The 15665-nt window shown below is 39.3% G+C and overlaps 1 protein-coding gene across 1 annotated transcript in view; it reads left to right on the plus strand.

The window, feature by feature from the left end:
- ppap2d (phosphatidic acid phosphatase type 2D) overlaps nt 1-15404 on the plus strand; it is a 36118-nt gene extending 20714 nt beyond the window's left edge. The window contains exons 2-6 of the mRNA XM_077211792.1: nt 4701-4858; nt 7910-8193; nt 11402-11459; nt 13792-13968; nt 14065-15404. Coding sequence (XP_077067907.1) covers nt 4701-4858; nt 7910-8193; nt 11402-11459; nt 13792-13968; nt 14065-14166 — 779 coding nt within the window. The 3' untranslated portion in view covers nt 14167-15404. The remainder of the gene's footprint in view (nt 1-4700; nt 4859-7909; nt 8194-11401; nt 11460-13791; nt 13969-14064) is intronic.
- Nucleotides 15405-15665: the final 261 nt, after the last annotated feature.

Consider the following 15665-nt stretch of genomic DNA (forward strand, 5'->3'; position numbering starts at 1 on the left):
AAAATAAATGCAAACAAACCCAATTTCCGGATTATTGAAATTATGTACCTCAAGAGTGGCCTGTAACCAAAAACCATTTAATGAATAAATCTGCGAGGGAAAATGCTCTGAAGGAGTCTGGTCTTGTAAAACATTTTGCCTTATAGATTATGTAAGGACTGTAGACCTCTATGTAAAAGCCAGTTGGATAGGGGCTTAATCGCCAGCCCTTCATATCTGTATCCTGCATGGTGACCAGGGCTAATGATAGGGATCTCAGTTACACACAAACATATGCAGCCGGCCCGAAGTGGTCCCTGCAGGGTAACAGTGTACAGGCCTGTCCAAAGCATGGATGAAATGTCAAGCATGTGCTAGGGTGAGAGCGAACGAAAGCGAGATCAGGGTCAGATCGGGGTGTGCTGATGTGGAACTCTGTGCTATCTCTTCACCAGTATGTCTTCTTCACCTCTATATATTCAGCAGTGCAGGATGTTACGTCTTACCTTATCTTTGTTTGGCTTCTACTTATTGTGAAAAATGCAGCTGTCAGCAATACTCAGTCCAAATTTAGTCCTAAATTCTGATTGTGCTTATCAGTGTCTTCAAGGGGAGTGTTCATAAGCGTTCATCCTGATATACAGGTCTGTATGTGTGCTTGTTAGGGCTATGATGGAGGGTTTGAGTTATATTAATGTAAAAAGAACAGTTTGAATCAAGCGGGAATAAAACAATTTTTAAAAAGGCTTGCATCAACAAATGAATTTTTTTAGGCAGTAATAGCCATATGTTAAGAGTTAACATTAAAGCTGCAGTCCGTAGCTTTTCCTCTTTGTCGCCATCTCTGTTCGAAATCTGTAATTGCAGTTTTTTGCGGAATTATAAACTTTACGTGAGTTGTACATCGGCATGAAACAGCGCGGATGAACACGCGCCGGTGTGGATATTGGCATTCAGAATCACACATTTTACTTTTTGGAAGTACAGTATGACCAACATAATAATTTTCACCGGAAAATTTCATCTGAACAAGTAAGTAACATCCACTTTTGTTCTGATCAATTAAGGGGGAAAAAAGCATAACATCTTACGACAGGAAAAATTTTCACTTTACCGATCTGATTCAGCTCTAATGCTTGACAACGGAGAAGGCGGGTTTGGTTTTCTTGGAGTAGAGGTGAATTGTTCCCTGTCATAGCTAGCACAAAATAATTCATATTTACCATAATAGCAAAACTAAAAAAGCCACAACAAAGGAAACTCTGTAACTGTGTGAATTAAGCGAACAAGTGTGCTACTGTTACACAATTGAACTATTGAAAATTCTTACCTGTCCAGCAGAAAAAAGCCGTCTCTGCGTCCGTTTTGAATCCCTTCAAAATTCAAGTTCATGCCACCTTTCAAAAGCCCTACCGATGTTTATTCTTGTTTTCGCGTAGGCCAGGTTGCAGTCTCTTTTTACCACTCTGAAGTCCGAATTGTTTTGGGTTTTACAACTGGTGAATCTCCAGTTGTCACTGGTGACAACCTTTCTGGAGTTTAATAAGATAAATTTAATTATTTAAAGTGCTTTGAAAAAAGCCTAAAAATGTCCACCTCCAACATCCTCACGCAATATAGCCTACTAGCCAAAACACCTTCTTTATGTGTACATATGTGAAGTAATGACGCAAAGACATGCTCGAATTTCCCGCGGAAATCCACCAGTACCACTGGAATTAAAATCATTATTACAAGCTAACCGTTTTGAATCGAGCTAAGGCAAGACGATATTTTTGAAACACTGGCTACTTCGTTTTTTATTATTATTATTATTTTGGATAATTTTTAACCCAAAAAAGCTACGGACAGAAGCTTTAATTTAAAAACATTTACTGACAATTCAATACATTTTTGAACATATTTTCCAAAATCAGTTCTTTAAAAAAACTCAACCTTACCACAACAGCCTGAAAACATTAATACCATTACAAAAGCTAATACGTTTTCATGGTAACACTTTATTTTACAGTGTCCTTGTTACACTTGTTACATGTAGTTACTAATTTACATGTAGTAAATTATTCATAATAACATGCAACTTACCCTAAACCAAACCATAACCCTAAACCCATAACACTAAATATTACTCAGTACTGAAATGTATAATTACTCTGTAACAAGGACACCTTAAAATAAAGTGTAACCATTTTCACATTAACAGTCATGCACAGTTACTTGAAGCTATGAAATAATACATATTTTTAATTTCATTTTTATTTTATTTTGATTGATTTCTTTCATTACTGCAATGCCTTCTGCAATTTACAACCTAAACACTTCAATATATTATTTGAAACCTGACATATTTTCAGAATGATGTGGCAAACCTGAAAGAACATAACATATAGATTATTTGCACGAATTTAAAAACAAACAATTTTCCCATTTATTAAATTAACATTATATTAATACTTGTTGCCGTAATGATACAGTACATAAGTTACGGTATTAAATTAATAAATAATATATTTATAAATTAATAAATAAAAAATAAATTAAATTTGATTCATGAAAGTGACTAGATCTGTCTGAAATTCTCAATAGCCAGCAGCAAAATGACTTGTTGGTCATATGAAGGAGCATCAATTTGTTCAAAAACCTTGCATTTGTTAAAATCAGTGGGTTTTTTGATGCTCCGTAGTGCCTCAGAGCTATTAGTTAACACAATATTCTTGAAGAACAGTCGTGATCAGTGAACTTGCTGGTACGTTTCAGCCATCGGTGACCTACTTTGCACTTTCTTTCCATCTCTGGATCTGTTTTGGTCCCCCTGCAGTGTGCGAGCATGTGCATGTGCCCTGGAAGCCGAGCAGTCACGTATGCTGAAAGATTCCCTGGCAGGGTCTGTGATACTGGCTGGATTCGTTCCAGTTGGGGGAGAGAGTGGAGGGTTAATCATTAGTCTCATGCTCTGTGTGGATCAAGGGCATGGGACCGTGCGGGCCTGGGGAAAACGAGAGAGAGAGAGAGAGAGAGAGAGAGAGAGAGAGAGAGAGAGAGAGAGAGAGAGAGAGAGAGAGAGAGAGAGAGAGAGAGAGAGAGAGAGAGAGAGAGAGAGAGAGAGAGAGAGAGAGAGCATAAACCAAGAACACAACAGCTGAATCACTCATCACTTCTATATTCATACTCAGCTCCTGGTACAGACCTATATATACACATCAGGACTGTGTACTCCTTATTGATTTCCAGGATGCCTTTTATTAAGGGTTTTCACACCTGGCTTGTTTGGAGTGGAAACTGCCATGTTTTCTCCTTTAGTTTGGTTCGTTTAGGCATGAACACAGATCTGCACAGTTTGAGATTGACTGAACGAGGTTACAAACTTTAAAGTGGTTCTCTTGTGGTGAGAAAGCAATCTGACCCAATGGACCTACATATCAAGCTGTATCATAATACATAATGGGGAATGCATTACGTAAAAAGCAACAGTGTCTGAATCTGTGAGTAAGGACATTACTTATCGCAGTTGACAACCAAAGAACACCGAAACAGGTGCATTGCCGATGAAGACTTGATTCCTGCTCTATCAGTTTGAGTGATAATCAAAGCTTATAAGCATTCGTATATACTAACTTGAGGTAACTCAAGCTAACAGAGCAAACTTGTCAATCCATTTTGATGGATGAAGAACATAAACAGGTGTACTCTGACTAGTTTTACTCACATGTGACTTGCATAAACACATTTTGGTACACTTTGAAATGTTGCCTTGTGGAAATGAACCGAACCAGGTAGAAAATGCATCATTGTAACAGTTTAAGTCCCTATTTTGGAACAAAGAAAACAATCTACAGGTCCCTGAGAAAAAACAAATAATAGCTATTTATTGCTTATTGGCCATGGCATGAAAATAATTTGTCAGCTTATCTGAATTGGACGTAATTTTAAAATAAATATTAAACTACGCAATGTGTTGAAGCCCATGCACTTCCTGCCAAGCCACAACTGATTGTGACTTTGAAATGACATATTTGCCTACTGATTCATACCTTGAGAGGTCACGCATCTATTTGAAACATCATCCTGGTTCACTTATCTGGAAAAGTTTTCTGTCACCACCTACTGTTTAATCTTTAAATTAGTAATTGTTTAACAAGGGGATAAAGCAAGTCCACACACTCCCATAAGGAATTCTACAAGCTTCAGTAGTCTGCAGAACTTATTCAGTTATTTTGTTATTTCTTACAGTTGTCTGTCAAACACACCTGCCTGCAACCATCCAGGTGTGCAATGAATTTGTTTGTTTTCCTGAAAGAGAAAATCCCCTACTCCCTCCCTAGTGAACCATATTCCCGCATTCCCAGCAAGGCTCACAAGAAACTTTCCATCTTCCCCCTCATAGTCTCTGACCTCAATCCCGTATTCTTTGGGGTCTTTTCTTCTCCACATGCCTCATCTATCCGTGCTGTCATTCTCTTTCAGCTCCCACCCCCTCCCGTACTCTTTCTGCCAGAGCTATGCGTGGAATGCCAGCTCCTTGGGCTGGATCTCCATTCCCATCAGGAATACAGTGACAGTCTCAATGTCTCATCCTTACTCGTGATTCTAATTGCACATAATAGAGTAGTAAAGATGCATCTGTGTCTGATCTCGTGGTGCCAGAGAAACACACACTCACAAGAACGTTCCTCCAGGTAGTTTCGACAGAAACATTAACCCGTCTGTCTCTCTCCTGACAGCCTCCATTCCGTTCTTCGCCTGTGAGCTCAAAGCGGTGACTCCGTACATGAGGGGCTTCTTCTGCGGGGACCCCAGCATCACCTACCCTTACATTGAAGATGAGGCCATTCCTGATAGCATGCTTATAGCCGGGGGCATCATAATCACAGGACTTACGGTGAGAACACACACATATGAAATATCACTTGCTAAAAAGGCCTTAAAGGAATAGTTCTCCCAACGGTGCAAATTCTGTCTTTTTTTACTCACCCTGAATCAGCACTGAACTGAACTGAGATGAATAATGACAATTGTCTAGAGCTGCTTTGCAACCGAAATTGAATTTGTGTCACATTTGATAAAGTTTGCATCATTGATTCTATTTTCCTGTTTATTATCGTGAAGCTGATTTGAAACAAACTGTATTGTATAAAGCTCTAAATAAATAAAGTTGGATTGACTTGACCCTCATGTCGGATGTATTTTCTTCACAGAAACACAAACGATTTTCAATAGTTGTACCAGTCTTTCTTTTCCATGGAATTGCAAAGAATGACAACAGAGGCTTTTAAGCATCAAAATGGATGCGAAATCAACATGAAAGTATGCTAAAACTGGTCAATACGACTCGTGCCTTCGGAAGACTTCAGAAAACTTTGTGTGAAAAATAACCTCACATCGCCTGCATGCTTCTGGGCCAGAAAGCTACACTTCAACAAGACTACAGCCAATGGCCAACTAGCACATTACGTTTTGTGTATGTGTAAGGAAATAACTCTCCATACCAGCAGATGGCAGGTGTTTGTCCGTCATTCAAAAAGGTATACCAGAAGAGCTAAAACTGCGAATATCATCATAAATGAGATTAAGATGAAAAGTGAGAAGAGCCTTCTGTGTGTTCCTTATTTACTTTGTCGTTTGCTTGCTTTTGTAACTTTTTAACAGCTCACGGCCTTAAGTCAGTGAGCTGAACTCAACAACCTGACCAGTCCATTTTGTGAACAAATCATTTATACTTGATCAGCTGATTCATTTAATTTTGTTTTTCTTTATCGGAATGGTACGAAACTTGGTAAAGGCTTTGGCACTTGCTATGTGAACACAAAACAAGTTAAATGGTCCTGAAAAAAATAGTCACACTTGTGCTCCTCACGGTCAAAAATGATGGCATTGGAAATGAATGGGAGACGAATTTCATCTAGTGGAAACTTATAGTACTGCAGCCAAACAACATCTTACCAATATCCAGTCCCTCAAGGATTTCGCGATGTTGCGATTGCAACAATTAACACAACTTCAACAAATCCCTGTGAAATCAGTGCGACTTGCAATTTTGACCAATCACCGCAACTTTTCTGCAACTTTGACCAATCATTGCGGTCTCCTGCAAAGCCTCGTACACTTTCCTCACGCAGCGGCTCACTCTCCTCACACAACGGGCGACTCACTCTCCTCACAAAACGGGCGACGCACTCTTTTTTACAAAATAGGTAAAATTAAAACACATTTCAAAGTTACATGCAACATTGTTTTGCAGCTAGGCAGGCATTATAACCTGTGTTACAAACAAAGTGAGCAAATATGTCCCTGAAGTAAAGGCTGGACTAAAATAGAGCAGATGGTCAACAGTGTTTTCTCTGGGACCTGGTAAGTCCCTTTGGGGTGGACTTTGGGCTTTTTCACTTTGTAAACCTATAACATGCACAAAAAAAAGATATATAACAATAAAAGAAAATGACCGCTACTCCGTGAGAGATACGAGACCGGTGCGTCTCACAGGTGTCGCTCATCAGTAATCACTCGCGTCGTTCTCCCACGGCCCTCAGTCTCATCCTGCTCGCCACAGTAAACATAATGAATGGCGACTGTAGAACGCAAAAGCCGAATCCCCGACATTTTTGCCGATCCCGGGCAGACTTGTCACGGAGACTCACTAGTAGATGTTGTTTAACTGCGCTCTCTTACCGGTAGGGCGTGGCTTGGGAATGGCAAATTCAAAAATAATTTCACATTTCTACTACATAAAATGACCCATTTTAAATACACATTCATCTTTACAGAGGTGAAGTATCCCTTTAAGTAAAAATCTATACCTTTGTCATTTTAACCTATAAAAAGAAATGCCAAAAACATCGCAACTTTCAGCGCAACATCAGGCATTTTAGGCCGCAACGATCACAAAAAAGGCCCGCGAAATCCTGGAGGGACTGAATATCTAATCTAATCTTATCTTTTTTGAGATATCAGGCTCAAATTTTTAACACAACTTGTTTAGATCTATGGCTTTGGTTTTCTCACAGTTTTAGAGTAAAACATGTTTTTGAAAATATATATTTCATATAAAAATTTAATTTTTCACGACAATAAGACGTAAAATTCTGTAATTTTTTTATGTTTACTTTTTAAAGCTTTTTCACTTCAGCAATAATCTGCCAAGTGTCAAACTTAAGTCTGCTCTAAATCATTCAAGATTTAGGATAGTTTAAGTTGGAAATTAAATTTTCAGGTCGAAAATGGAATAAATGGATTATAAGTACAGCGTAAATATAACTTAGTACCATAAAATCACTACAAAATATTAAATAAAAAACATTATCGAACTAAAATATAGTACATTCATTTTATTGAAATAAAAAAATATATTTTCTGTAATTCTGTAAACATGAAGAGCACCAGAGGGTTAAAAGATCTGACTCAAAAGAATTATGTATACTCTTTCTACTTCTCTCATGAGCTTTTATGAACATGCTTAGGGGTGCTAGGGTGGATGTCAAGATTGTTCAGTGAATAACAACTTACAGACTTGGAAATATAATATGTGATAACTACGTCTATGGTGGTTTTGTGTCCTTTAAAGCGTGAAATCTTTGTTGTAATGTACATTAAAATGGTCCTTTTGTGTTTCCTTGAAGAAAGTGAGTCGTATGGATTTAAAACCACATGAGGGTGAGTAACTGAGGACAGAATTTTATTTTAGGGTGAACTATCCCTTTAAGGGACTGCATGTCCACAGTAGTATTAGCCCACGGTTCTCCTGTTACTCAAGGCTATTGATGTACTCTTTTCATCTACTTTGCTATTGAACATGAGGTTCCCTTTGTGAATATGTGTGAGGTACTGTGAATTATTTAGGGCTGACGGTGAATTTATCTTATGCTTCATGGGCCTTATGGTATTTAACTCAATGTGGCATGGCTGTAACCTCAACGCTGTCCCCTGTCTGTCTCAGATTGCTGTCGGAGAGTGTTACCGGGTACGGTTCAGAGGTGTGCACTCACGAGCATTTGTGCGCAACCTCTATGTGTCCTGTCTGTACAAGGAGCTGGGCAGCTTCCTGTTTGGCTGCTGTGTAGGGCAATCCTTGACCAACATGGCGAAGCTGAGTGTGGGCCGACTCCGTCCCCACTTTCTGTCGGCTTGCAATGTGACCTATGCTTCACTCAACTGCAAACCTGGAGAATACTTTTCAGATGTCGTCTGCAGGAACAAGCCCAAGATAGTGGAGGAGGCCAGGTATGTGGACTACAAGTGTTTTTTTTTTTGTTAGGCACAGAGATGAGATGAGCTCTGTACTAAATCCTAGGCTGCTAAAATATTGCATTCTCTCTGACTATGTAGTTCTTTTGAATGAGTTCTTACTTTAAGTATATACTTTAAATAAGTGTTACAGTATGTTTGTGTGTAGTATGAATGAAATCCAGATGTTCTACATCTGTCATGTAGACATTGTCAACAATTGTTTGGCATAGTTTTAGTATTACAAAGTGCACTTTTTAAAAGTGTACCTAATGTATTTAGAAAGGTACAGTAGTCATGAAAGTGTATACACTTACTGTAAGTGGCCTTTTATTTCATAAATATTATATTACCTGGAAGTACTGTTTAAAAGTAATTACTTTATAAGTACACTATAAGTGCACATCCAATACAATTAAGTGCACTTCTTTGTAAGCTTGTCACAGTGCATTCTGAGGTCGTTTCCTGTGGGATCTTCCTCACACACATTGCTATTGATTTTCAATATTTTCACATTTTAAATTAGAATGATTTGATCGACAAGTCTCTTACTTCGTCCACCATCTTGGTTAGAGCTTGTTGCAATGTGTTTTTGGATTGTCTACTCTGTGAAGGATAAATGCAATAGTTCTAATTTGGCCAAAAGAAGATATCTTAGATGTTTGGAACAGCACTAGCTATATGCTGCCTAGGTAGGAGGTGCACTTGATTCTGAAACAGAGCTATAGGCCGGGCCGGTTGCATTGTCTTAAGTTCTAGGATGACCCACTAGCAGTTAGTCAGGGGCAGTCAGTCTTACTTTTCAGTATCAAATTAGGCTAATCTACGTTTTTATGTAACTGGTTTAAAAAAGATGACCGCAGTAGGTGGTGGCATTAAAAAAAAAAATTTCTAGCTTGTAAGGCTAGTCTTAGGGTTTATGCAACCAGCCGCTGGTTTCACAGACAGGGTTTAGATTAAGCCAGGATTACACCTTAGTTCAATTAGGAGATTTAAGTAGCTTTTATATATAAACATTACTGGTGTGCATCTTGAGACAAAACAATGGCACTGACATATTTTAAGATATGTCAGAGCTAGTCACTTTCAGTTAAAACAGCTCAAACATGCATTTTAGTCTAGGACTAAACTTAAAGGGATAGTTCACCCAAAAATGAAAATTCTGTCAGTATTTACTCACCCTCATGTTGTTCCAACCCCGTAAGACCTTCGTTCATCTTCGGAACACAAATTAAGATATTTTTTAATAAATCTGAATAAATCTGTATCACTCCTCTATAGGCTTCTTAAGGGATTGAAACTTGTTCCTCGAAAAGTTATTAAAGACCTTGTTAAAATTGTCCAAGTGAATACAGTGGCTCAATCTTAAGTTTATCAAATGACGAGAATACTTTTTGTGCGAAAAAAAATAAAAAAAGACTTTCTTTCAACTATTCATTTCCTTATCTGTGGGCCTCGAGTCAGTTCACTAGTGTAATAGCGTAGTGCTTCTGTTGTTGTACGTCACACGCATCACACACATGACCAGTATCGGCCAATAGGGAGCCTACGTGTGACGTATCACTACGCTATCACACTATGTTAACTGACTAGAGGCCCACAGAGAAGGAAATGAATAGTTGAAATAAAGTTGTTATTTTTGTTTGTTTTTGCGCACAAAAAGTATTCTCGTCGCTTGATAAACTTAAGATTGAGCCACTGTAGTCACTTGGACTATTTTAACGATGTCTTTAATAACTTTTCGGGGCCGGCAAGTTTCAATCCCTGAAGAAGCCTATGGACGAGTGCTGCAGCTCTCAGATTTAATCAAAAATATCTTAATTCGTGTTCTGAAGATGAACGAAGGTCTTTTGGGGTTGGAACAACATGAGGGTGAGTAAATACTGACAGAATTTTCATTTTTGGGTGAGCTATCCCTTTAAGCCTTGTCAGTGAAACCCGGGGGATTAGTTAAGGTTGAATTACAATGCCCGGTTGCATAAAGCACCTTAAGTTTTTCCCTTACATATGATACTTAAGGGGCGATTCCCCCTTACCTAAGAGAATAACTTAAGGGTGTTGCATATAATCTCTGAAACGGTTCTCTTAGGTAAGGGAAACATTTAAGTGTTTCATGACAGCGATCCTGGATTGACGTTATAAACGTCTGTTGTTGCCATAGATACGCAAAACACTAACTCTAGCAATTTCGCATTTTAATCAAATAAAGTAGGCTAGGATATCAGAATGAATAAAGAAAACAAAAAAAGAAAGCCTAATTGGACAGAGGAGGAGAAATGCATTCTTCTTGATGAATATGATAAAAGAAAAACAATTTTGAAAAGCAAACTAAATCCCAATGTAACTGCAGCAAAAAAAAAAAAAGAAACAGTGGGAAGAAATAATAACGGAAAAAATCAATGCATTGAATCTTGACGTGAAGAGGACGGTTCAGGAAGTCCTTATAAAATACAAAAACATCTCTTTGGTCACAAAAAAAGAGCTGAGCGCTTATAAGAAAGAAGCCAACAAAACAGGTAAGATTAAGCAAGACTACGCTTTTAAGATTGTATGCACCGCACCGTGGTGAAGAGTTCACTTTATTGCTGTACAGTGTTAAGACCTAACGATTACAAAACTGACCAACAGCTTGACCGTTGCGTTTAAATGACGGGAAAGAGCCCCCGCAACCCGGTGAACCACTCTGCTGACAGACGAAAATTGCATAAATTCAGCCACGTCGTCTTATTTTTGTCCGCGTTACTCTTAAGGTGATGATACACAGGGCGACTTTTTGAGCAATGTTGCTGGGCAATCTTGCCGAGCGATTGTTGCTTGGGCACTACCCATTGAAAATTTAAGGGAAATTGTAAGTGTTTATGACGTTTCACTTAAAGAAACCCTTAAGTAACACTTAAGGTTTTTTTTCTGCAACACCCTTAGGTTTAAGGGAAACATAAGGGCGAACTTAAGGGAAAATTACACTTAAGGTGCTTTTTGCAACCGGGCACAGTATTTCAAGTGCAAATGTTAGATGCTTTTTAATCACATTGTATGTTTTATGGAACTGTGGAGGTATTTACTTAGAAAAACATGTATGCTTATGATTACCTAATATAACATCATGCAAACAATGTTACGGCCTATAAAACAGTGCTGTGGTTTAATGATTTGCAGGATTGTGACATTTAGTTGGTAATCTAAATCCTCTGCTCTTCTTAAACAGAAAGTCCTTCTTCTCGGGCCATGCATCTTTCGCCATGTACACCATGCTTTACCTGGCAGTGAGTATCGCCATGTGTGGCCATATTTTTCACATGCACACTCAAACACACCTCAGGGTAGCTGCAAACTCCTGCGCTTGCTGTGGGATGTCGGCAAGGAGCTTTACTGTTGTCAGCTTTCACTTCCCATCCCTGCCATTTGGGAAAAATGCCAAAAAATTCCTACTGACAAGAAACTCTCTCAAAACTTCAACTCACACAAATACACTCATACTGAAAGAAGAAGGCTCTGAGAATGCAAAAAAACTCCCAAAAGGCATTTAGCTTCAAGCGGAAAAGAAAGGCTTGAGTGAAAGGGGGAATGTTCTCCAGAGGCCTGATGAATAGACGAGTGGAGAGAGGGAGAGCGAGTGAAAGCTAGCCGAAGACAGAGGAGGCCTTGTTTAGTTGTGGGTTGGGTCCGGGAGGGGGGGAGCTTTGGCCTGCTGAGAGATAGACAGGCTTCTTTCAGCTAAACCCCTCTCTCTCTCACTCGCTGTTATGGCCTGGGGAAGGGGCACAATAAGGGGAAAAATGACAAAACACTTACAAGCAATCATAAAGCTTGACATTCAATAGCATTCACATTTCTCTTTCACTCAACTGCCCCACAAACCTTATCAGAATTTATTCTGCCTTGTGTGCCAATCACGTTCACACGGAGGAAAGAAATTTGTCCCGCTGTGTAAAAACAGGCTATTTTCTACCATTCATCTGATTCAATTCACGGGCCTCTGGCTGCTCTAAAAGTGGGAGAGCTCTTCAATTCTCATTAGAGAGAGAGAACATGAACAGTAGAGCACAGAGCGAGGGAAAAGCTATAGTGAATCCGTGCCAGGCTCTTTGTCCTCTCTGCCTGTTTTTTCTCTCGGTCCCATCCAATGGACGCTCTGTTCAGGTTTAGCCCTGCCTTGAATGGCTGACCTGCGGCCACATTCTCTGGCTCTGAGCGCCAGCTGCTCCAGGCTTTACTGCAGGAAGCCAAACACCTGTGATGGGGGCGATGGGACGCGCACAAGGACCCTTGAAGTCTGGAATGTTTTGCGGTCCCTTGTGTGACATCAATATCCATAAAGTTAATCTACAGCCAATACTTCTGCTGGTGCCCGCTGACCCCAATATTTCTCCCCGGCTTTCGTTATAGCTTGGTTGTCAGGGTGGTACGATGAGCACATCAGAAGCTAGTGTTTACTTCTAACTGAAATGTAGCCTAGTAAGTGACCAATTTGAGACACTCTGTCTAATATAGCACAGATGTGAAGACCAACCCTGCAATCCGAATATGCCTACTTCCAAAGTAGTTGAAAAACAGTATGTGACCCAAGTAGTATGTCCACATTTGTAGTATTCATAAAACAATAGGCAAAAAGTACCCGAATGACCTCCTACTTTTGGCGAGATTCTGAAGTGCGTATCCGATGAACACTTTACTATCCCATGAGGCCACGGGAGAGGATTTGTGAATTAAAGTGAAGCAATGGATCCTTTTTAATATTGTCGTCCACTACTAGGGTGGAGATACAGAAACTAGGTAACGACTAAGTAGAAGGCCTATGAATTAGTTTTTCTCATTGACATAGTGTTCCTTTGGAAGCTAATTTAAAGCCGTGATGAAACAGAAGAAGAGACAGATAGTTACGTCTGTATTGTGACGTACATCCGAGTGAAGTGGATAATCGAAAAATAAAAAAATATTGGGAGAGTCTTGGTTCAGTCCATCATTTGTTGATTGGATGGAGGCAGATCTTAATGCAAACTTGCAGTTGATTATAAGGACAGAGTTTATGCAGACAAAATGATTAAAGAAGTTCAGCACACATCAACAGAGAGAAGTCTGTCACTTCAACAAAAGATGACATTTTGATTAAAAATTCAAACAAAAAGTTTTTAAATGTTTTACAATATAATATCAATAACATGCATTTAGAAAATAGATAGGGTAAATTCTGATTTAATGCTGATGTTAAGCTCTTGGTCTTAACCCAGACAGCACATAGTGTCGGCCCAGATCCGGCCCACATCTGCTAAGCGTTGAATCCACAATGTACCAGATGTGGCCCGACACTATGTTGCTGTCTGGGAAGCTATTTATAATAACTGCAGACTAAATCTTCACCTAAAATTTAACAATTTGCATTTTCAAACTAAATAAGCACATTATTTTGGCTTTTGAGGGTAGTTTATCAGATTTAGCTAACTTCCGTGAGATTTTTCAGGAAATGTGTCATAAATAGTTTTGCAAGGTCAAACACACAGACACACAAACACACTCTGTAAACTTTATTTATCAGTCTGTACACTCTTTTATCAGCCCTTATGTTAATCATTCTTGAAACTTCCTGTCTTTGCGCAGTTCTACCTGCAGGCACGGCTGTCATGGCGAGGGGCGCGACTCCTGCGACCATTGCTGCAGTTCATGTTGGTGATGTTAGCAGTGTACACAGGACTCAGTCGCATTTCCGACTACCGTCATCACCCCACTGACGTCCTGACCGGCTTCCTGCAGGGAGGACTGACTGCTTACTGGGTGGTAAGAATCACATCGCAACACATTCTAGACAAGCGTTGGTATGAATCTGGAAGTGTAAGGTACTTTTTGTTTGACCTTTTCTTTGTGTGGTTTCAGGCCTTTTATATCTCATCCATGTTTAAGACGTCTCGTCCAGACATGTCTCCCACAAGCTTGTCTCTGGAAAGTCCCCTGTCCAGCCAGCAAACCGTTTGCTAACAGACCTGCACATAGAGATACCTGAGAGAGATTGATAGTGAAAGCGATAGTGGCCGAGCGAATAACGGGAATGGGACAAAGAACTTTGGAACGTGTTCAGATCCTCACAGAGAACCAATTCCTGCCCACCCTGAGAGAAGAACAGTTATGTATACATGTCTAACCCTTCAACAAACCCGTCCGCATGGTATCAACCCTCCATAGATAAATGTTATTTTTATATAAAAAAAAGTTTATCCTTTATATTTTTGAAATATGTTCTAGTTGAAGCTGCTAATAATTGCTGTATTATAATTTGTCACCTGTAGTCCAGGGTCAGTGATTCACACAGTGATTAAAGATAATAACCCATATTTAACTCTCAACATGTAAAGCTTTTCAGGAACATGTTGAATGTTGGACAAAAATGGACCAATCACAGCAACCCTTGACCTGGCCCATTGTTCTGGAGCGCTGTTGCACAATCATAGCAGTGCTGATTCTCAGACAGCAACATAGTGTTGACCTAGATCCGGCCCACATCTGGGCCGTGTGGAATCAATGTACGTTATCTAAACCAGATGTGGGCTGGATCTGGGCCGACACTATGTCGCTGCCTGGGTTGTAGGCACCCCCTGTTTATAAAAGCACAGATTTAATGCTAATGCTATTAAGCTTATGTTGTATTAAGGTGGGCTAAACTCCATGTTTGTACTAACCACTTTCACTGCATGAGTGAGACTGAAAGGAGGTTTGAGCTGACAACCTCCTCACCCCCCTCCGCATAAACGCTCAGCGGACCGGGGGTCTATACCTGTGTACCCTTTACTACTCATAGCACTTGAATTACACTATGGAATCGTCTAATTACTACAGATAATATTTTATATTTTGTCTTCTTAAATCAGTGTTCTTTCTTTCCTGCGGTCAGTGCCATTTGTTTGCGTCTTTGTGTGTCCTCCAAACTATAATTATTCAATATGAATGTATATAAATCATTTTATAAACGATCCAGATTTTCTGAAGTATTAGCATCACTTTTGTAAGTTCTTGTTTTATGTGTTTATATGTTTTTATCGTTCATGTTGATCAGGTACGCAGAGTTATTGTTGCTAATTGTTAAAGAGACTAGTGACTGAGCCACAGATTATCAGAAAGCTATATTCTACTTATCTAGTTTCATTTCATTTTTTGGTTTCCTCTGTGAAAAGCCTGTTAGGCTGAAATAACCACTGTATTAATAAACCAAACCAATAAAATGAACGTTCAATCTTTTTTTTTTTTTAATCTAGTTTTGCCCTCCTATATAGTGACAGAAAAAACTGCAGATCCTCCCACACACACTTATACACAACCACTGTGAGTAAAGCTGCTGTAAAATAGCTGATAAACACCTGAGACTGCACATCATCACAATTTTTATGTTGCATGGCAAGCATAAAGATCCAGTTAATGTTAATTCATTGAATTTTATGCTGAGTCCCAATTTGCCTACTTATACAATGTCCTAAAAGTATGTA

This window comes from Siphateles boraxobius, unplaced genomic scaffold (genome assembly GCF_051911475.1).
Source record: "Siphateles boraxobius isolate OS27281-9 unplaced genomic scaffold, OSU_SipBor_1 66, whole genome shotgun sequence".
NCBI classification, from domain to species: domain Eukaryota; kingdom Metazoa; phylum Chordata; class Actinopteri; order Cypriniformes; family Leuciscidae; genus Siphateles; species Siphateles boraxobius.